The sequence below is a fragment of the Amborella trichopoda genome, chromosome 9 (assembly GCF_054954075.1).
Source record: "Amborella trichopoda isolate Santa Cruz 75 chromosome 9, AtrichopodaSantaCruz75HAP2 v2.0, whole genome shotgun sequence".
NCBI classification, from domain to species: Eukaryota; Viridiplantae; Streptophyta; class Magnoliopsida; order Amborellales; family Amborellaceae; genus Amborella; species Amborella trichopoda.
In genome coordinates, this window is record NC_142344.1 from 18,044,156 (window position 1) to 18,050,963 (window position 6,808).

Sequence of the window (6,808 nt, forward strand, 5' to 3'; positions counted from 1 at the left end):
TTTCGTCTCTCTCTCTCAAACTTTAAAGCGGTCTCTTCCTTTCTCTCTCTAGAATTCGCTCTGATCTCGTAGATCGTCGAGTCGCCGTTTCCTTCGAGCGTCAGTATGGGAATCTGGGCATCTCAGTCAGGGTTTCCCTCCCGACACCGTAATATGGATGATCCAGCATCACGTGGCGGGGCACCTTGACGACGTGGCGGGCCTTTTTTTTTTTTAATTTGATACCACTGCAGCCCTATATGGAAATACTCAACTCAAAACTAATTGAAAATTTAATTCAAATATGAAAAAAAATTTATATAAGGTGCCAACCTTGTATTGTCGAATATGGAAATACTCAACTCAAAACTAATTGAAAATTACAATTTAAATATAAAAAAAGTTTATATAAGGGGTTAACCTTGTATTGTGGAAGTATACTCACCTCAAAATTAATTGAAAAATACAATTCAAGTATAGAAAAAGTTTATATAAGGTGCCAACCCTATATTCTAGAAGTAAGGTGCACCTCATATATTTATCGAAAAGAATATTTTGTCACTAGAAAATTTTCCAATTGATTATCTTGATCTCGAAATATATAGATAGGAATAAAAAAATGAATTTCAAGTCATAAAAATAGTTCATCTTGTAACACATTATCTAGACTGTCTATTTTCAAGATTTTCGAGTGCTCATAAATTTACTAGATTTACACCATTTTCGGGTCTTTCAATTTCATCATAGGTGTGAAACATAGACTTTTAGGCTACAATAAGAGTTTTGGCACATAAAATACATCTTTTAATGCAAATTTGAGGTGCTCCTTACTATGATTGTCTAAGGTTGACACCTTGTACAAACCTCACCCTTCAAATATTGGAAAGCCTTTATGCCACTCATCTGGGTTTGACCATCTTGAAAAAAATTAGAATTTGAAGTTCTAAAAAAAAAGTAATGTATATTATAACAAATTATCTAGACCGTCTTTCATGTTTTTAAAAATAAATGTTCATAGATTCATTCTCTTTTTAGTTTTAAATTTTTTTGTTGGTGTTGGAAATTGATTTTAGTGCCATCATAGAGATTTCTATTGCAGAAAGTGCTTTTCTTATGAAGATTTGAGATGAAGCTTTATTTTGTTTTTATAAGCCTAGGCCATATAGAAACTTATATTTTTTTCGTACAACTAGTTTGGAACGAGCTTAAAATATATGATAGGAGTTGGGATAAAAAGTAGAGCATTGTCTTCAGAAAAAGTTTATACGAGGTAAACTTATACTTCTAAAATAAGATGCTTCTAGTGGTGAATCATGAACATGAACATGAAGAAAAAAAGAGTTTTAAATTTTGCATTAATGCATCTCGTAACAAATTATTTAGACCGTCAATTTTCAAGATTTTTCAATATTTATAAATATGGTTTATCCAAATTATTTTTAAAATTTTAAATTTCATTAATAAGGATGGGAAGAAATTTTAAACTACTATACAGCTTCAAACACTGGAACTATATCTCTAAACAAAATTTAGAAGTACAAACCCCTTATACAAACTTGACCCTTGTATCTCGCGAGTAGATTAACTTTTCATAATTTTTGAATATTTTGCTAGACCACCATCATCATCATCCAAACCTTAACCTCATTTTTTGGGGTCGGCTACATGAATCATATTTCTCCATTCTTCTCTATCAAGAGCTCTACTATCAAAAAAATCAAAATCCATCATATCATTTTTTTATTAATTCTAGCCTCTATGTCATCCCCTGCTCTTTTAAAACCTTTTACTAAAATTAAACCTCACATCTTACTAAAATTAAACCTCATATATTATTTCGTGCTATAAATTTTTGGGTGAATAAGTACGGATATTGGGCCAGTTTAATAAAGAACCAAAATAAATACTACACGAACAGATCTTGAATATTTTCCCAAACCAAATATTATAGAAGTGTGGAGGCCGGCAGAGTTAAGCCTAGAGCTAAGCCAGTACACCGTGCTCCCGCGGTAGCGTTTCTGTATATAAGGATTTGGAGCCTGCGAGGGTTGTTGGAAATTAAAAAGGTGGTGTGTCACATACATAAAATATGGGAAAAGTTTATATGGAGCCTACTCTCTAAACAATCAAATTTGAGCTTATCTCAAAACTTTCATCAGAAAGTTGTTTTGATGCTCAAATATCTTCAAATCGATCATTTAGACATTAAGATGGATGGGCATAAGAAAAACATGGATTTCAAGTGTATTTTGTAACACGTTTTTGAACCGTCAATTTTCAAAATTTTTAAGTTTTTATATTTGTCGATCTATATAATTTTTGAAAATTTATATTTTATAAATAACTATAAAAATATATTTTAAGACTAGTACAAAGATATAGAATATTAAAACCACATTTCTCCATACTATTTGAATGTAGTTTCTAATTTGATTGTTTAGAGCCTGGGCTCTATACAAACGACACCCTATAAATATATTAAATTTTTTTTTTTGAGACAAATATAATATTATTATATAGAAAATGAACAGAACCAATGGATAATGGACTTTGAGTTAAGGATGAAAAGTCAGAGGTCACGCATCATTGCCAATAATGATGCCGGCCCAACCCCAGTGTTTGAGTTCAATTTCAAAACGCCCCTTTGAAAAACAAATAATCACTAAATCATATAAACTAAACCCGATTCTTGCTTTACATTGTAGTGAGTTAATCTCCAAATCATGAGAGAGAGGCCATATATTCGCCTTTCATTTGATGATTTAACAGAAATGACTCAGTTTTCATTAATGAAGCTAAAGATTTGATGCACAGCAGCAGCGATCTCATCAGCCGATCCAAGCTTACAGCCCTCTTCGATCTGCAACAATCATAAAATGAAGAGAATTAATGCTAATCTTTCTTCTGATTTCTGAATTCATGGGACTGGTTTTCTAGCACAAAATCGAATTGGGTTTTTTGAGTTTAATACGTACCTTAAGATTAAAAGAATACAGCACAGAGTGCTGAATGGTGGTAATGTTGAGGTGCAAGATGGTGAGTTCTAAGTTTTCGAGTGCAGCAATGGTCTTCAATAATTGGCCCGGTCGCCTTGGCGAAAGGATTTTGAGGTTGGCATGGGTTTGGATTAGTGTTACTTCAATGTCTGCAACCGCTGATTTGTTCTCAGCTTTGAATTCATTGCCCCTCTGGTCCATTAAGCCGTCGACCATATACTTGAAATTGCTGTAGGTTGTGTATTGAGGAGAAGAGAAGAAGCCATTGAAGGGGACAGTGGAGCTTGTTGGGCTGTAACCCTCTTCTGATTGCCTGGTTTGCTTCTTAGCTTGAAGTGATTGCAAGAGTTGCTCAAGCTCTTTGACAAAATCTATTGCACCTCCTATGATTGAGGCTTGGTCACCCTGAGTTCAAAGACAAATAGGAAACCATTAGGGTTTTCAGAGTGTAATCAGGATGGGAGATTGCAGAGAGAGAGGTGAAATGGGGGTCGAATTCTTACCCTTTGAATGAAAGAGGCAGGCATGAGAGAGCGCAGAGCATTGAGATGCTCGTTCATCTGCTTCCTCCTGTTTCTCTCTACTGCAATGTGTGTCATTCTCTGGCTCTCCACTTCCCGGCTATTCTTACACGCCTTAGACCTCTTCCTCTTCTTCCTCTCTCTAACAGCACCGGTACTCAAATGTTTCGCCTCTGGTTGTGCCCTAAGCTCGCGTACCCACCCAGAAGAAGAACCAGAGTTATGGTCTCTTCCATTTTCCGGTGAGTTGGGTTCTCTGTTAACTGAGCTTGCTGCCTCTTCTAACTTCCTAATATCCTTTGCTCCTGGTTTTTCAGGAGAATAAGTTTCAGAGACATGGGTTATGCAGCTCTCAAGCTCTAAAGCTTGAATATGTGATGAATCCATGAAATATGGGCATAAGCCAGAGGCTCTAGCTGGTTCTAAGATGTTGAGAAATGACAGATTTGGCATTGCGCTCTTTTGTGGGCTCAAGCTACAGAAGGAAGTGAACCAATTGTCCCCTAATCTGAGACCTTCTGCACCCAAAGTGGGTGCCCAGGCCGGTGCACCCAAGTCCACGCCATTCCCCTGGTCTAAGCACTCTAGGGTCTGGTGCTCCACAAAGGCCTGCAAACACTAAAATGAGAAGCACAATAAGAAACTGCAGCATCTCTTTCTCTAGAAAATAGTAATGGCATGGCATAAAACAAATGAACAAAACCAGGAAATGCATTTCCTCTACAGCACGCATTGCTCGTTTGGACGTTGTTGGAGTAATGTTTACGTCCTAGTAAAACCAGGCATTCTTAGGAAGGATGAGAGAGAGTATAGAGTGCTACCATGTAGAGATTTGCAGACAAGAATGTTGAAGACAGGGTATTGCATAAGGCATTGAATGTGAGGGCAGGACATAGTAAATGCACGTTTCCTTAAAATGGAGATTCAGATTTTTGTAAGGAGCAAAATCATTTAGAGAGAGAAACTCACACAGGGATCGATGGGTCCTTGCATTATCTCAATAGTCTTCTTGTTGCAGTAATGGAAGTGGGGTTCCTTTAATCCCCTCTACCAACCATTTGCATTGGCCAAGCTTCCTCGGCAATAAATGGTGGCGACCATGCTCCTCCTTTCTCTCTCTACTTCTCAGTTTCTCTCTCCTTGCCTAACGGCAAACAGGAAACATAAATTAAATGATCCTTGGAGCAAAATTTGAAGAAAGAGAAGGAAATGGAATTAAGTCTAGTGAGATAGAGGGGGGAAGAGGAGAGAGAGTGTGGTGGTCTAGTAAGGCAGGAAGAGAGAGAGAGGGAGAGGAAGGGGGAGAGGGTGCTTGTGGTTTCAAGAGAGAGAGAGGGGAACGAGTGGAGCAAGGTGAGGAAGGAGGGGGTGGGAATTAAAATTGAAATGGAAAGGCTACTAAAAGTGTTTTCTCACACTAAAAAGGAGGGCTTGTCTGGTTTACAAGCACCCAAGCATTATTGGGGCTTGCAGATTTGTCCAGGAGCGAGGACAGACAGTTGTGGGGACTCCCTCCAAATGTACAGCAGAGAGAGAAAGAGAGTTAGAGAGAGAAAGTCTTGGGCCTCTGCCACAGTTGTGTCACCCTCTGCCCCTGCTGATGATGTTGAGCCAGGATTGCCTGCAGATCAATCAATTGTGCCACTGATAAATCTAGAGGTAGAGAGAGAGAGGACGGAAGACTTCGTTGCTTTATTTATTGTACGTGTTAGAGAGAGAAAGACAGGACAGAGACGACTTTCTTCTGGTGGTTTGAGGAGAGAGAAAGTTGGAGGGGGACAAAAATGCTCAGAGGAGAGAGAGAGAGAGATAGTGGGGATTTCGATGATGTGTTTTCTTGGCTTTGTGGTCGTCATGTCTGTATGATTAGAGCTTTTTAGGGCTTCAACTTTGATGCCACTCCTCTCTCTTTCTCTCTCTCTCTCTCTCTCTCTCTCTTCCCCTCAAAGATCGTATTCTCGAAGGTCGGGCTTTTTCTTTTGCCACAGAAGCTTCTTCCCGAGGCCCGCCGTCTCGGTGATTCTTTTACTTTTACGAGCTTTGAATGCTCAGACTCCCAAGAACACCAAGCGTTGAAAAAACAAAAAAAAAAACAAAAATACAATCTTTACTCATCTTTCTCTCTCTAACCTCTTGAGAGGGAGAAAAACAAAAACGAGGAGAGGAGAGGAGAGGAGAGGATCCGGAAGTTGAAAGAAATCTTTAGGGATAGACTATCCGAAAGGGCTAATGCGAAAGCAACGTGAGTATTGGGCCCTTTCCAACAATGAGGACTTACTTGTTATGCTTTCTCTCTCTCTCTCTACAATAAGGTCATGTATTATTTTGGGGGAGTACTTTGTAGTGAGCTAAAATAGGCTTTTACCAAGAAAAATGCAGGTTGCATAGTGTGGTTGCTTTGCTAGGAAAGGTTGGGTGTGGACCCGTGCAAAGTCCCAAAAAATGTGCTTTCTTCTGTGGGTTTCTTCCTCCGCCACTGTTTCAGTCTCTTGGTTACATGCTTTTCAATCAGATGCCCCTGTATTGAATGAATGGCCCTTAGCTTTTCAATCAGATGCCCCTGTATTGATTGAATGGCCCTTACATGGGATGAGATATTGCTTCGTAAGACTTGCCAAACATACATATATATATATATATATATTCACGAGGTGGGGACTTTCCGATAATACTGTGCTTCTGTTTTTCCATTGGGTTGGGTAACCAAAGAAAGTCTTCAAACAAAATGTTGCAAATTGAGAATGGATTGGGTTGTGGTGTAGCACCACTTGTGTTTATTTGAGGTTTAGACTTCTCTTCTCACCTAACTCATTAAAAAATGAATAAGGGTTTATCATTCTTACTTAATTACAAAATCTGATGAAAGAAAATGCATTACAAGATCTAAGGGGCAAGAACACTGCACCATTGCTTCATTTATAATTTTCAGCTGAGGAGTCGGCAGCCATGTTAGCCTCTCTAAAAGTGTGTAAGCAAAAATGCTAACTTGCTTCTGCAGTTACCAAGGCATATGCACTATTCTATGGAGTCTTGCAATACTGACTTGGGGAATCAAGAAGTCAATGATAAGAGGTACACAATGCAGCTCCCGTGCAAGAGAAATCACCTTATCTAGTGCCTGGAATTCAACAGTATTGTTATAATTGTTGCTCAAAGGGGTACAAAAGCCACAATGGAACCACCTGTATCATTTTTTTATGATACCACCACAATCGGCAATGTCAAGATTCTGCTTCAAAGTGTTGGTACGTGTATGGCATGGGGTTTTTAAACGTGTATTTTGTTTCTATCTTATAATTTAATGTTTATTAT

At 38.3% G+C, this 6,808-nt stretch overlaps 1 protein-coding gene across 5 annotated transcripts; it reads right to left on the reverse strand.

The window, feature by feature from the left end:
* Positions 1 to 2,622: 2,622 nt before the first annotated feature.
* Positions 2,623 to 4,846, reverse strand: LOC18424562 (transcription factor bHLH94). Of its 5 annotated transcripts, none has more exons than XM_020676562.2 (4): positions 4,466 to 4,846; positions 3,479 to 4,105; positions 2,955 to 3,380; positions 2,623 to 2,839 (listed from the first exon to the last, which is right to left on the reverse strand). In XM_020676562.2, exons 1-4 carry the CDS (start codon positions 4,487 to 4,489, stop codon positions 2,756 to 2,758), a joined length of 1,161 nt encoding a protein of 386 aa, XP_020532221.1. In that variant the 5' UTR covers positions 4,490 to 4,846; the 3' UTR covers positions 2,623 to 2,755. The 5 variants fall into 5 exon arrangements, with proteins under 5 accessions (XP_020532221.1, XP_006829211.1, XP_020532223.1 ...); XM_006829148.4 differs by having other exon boundaries at positions 3,479 to 4,114; XM_020676564.2 differs by having other exon boundaries at positions 3,479 to 4,114; positions 4,318 to 4,552.
* Between the last annotated feature and the right edge of the window lie 1,962 nt (positions 4,847 to 6,808).

Bases quoted from the DNA above. Each gene is read 5' to 3' on its own strand.
- LOC18424562 (XM_088848226.1), bottom strand. From the start codon at position 4,229: ATGCGTGCTGTAGAGGAAATGCATTTCCTG. The intron at 4,115-4,199 runs GTTTTGTTCATT...TTCTCATTTTAG, and splicing joins TAGAGGAAATGCATTTCCTG to TGTTTGCAGGCCTTTGTGGA. The intron at 3,381-3,478 runs GTAAGAATTCGA...CTTTGAACTCAG, and splicing joins CTGCCTCTTTCATTCAAAGG to GGTGACCAAGCCTCAATCAT.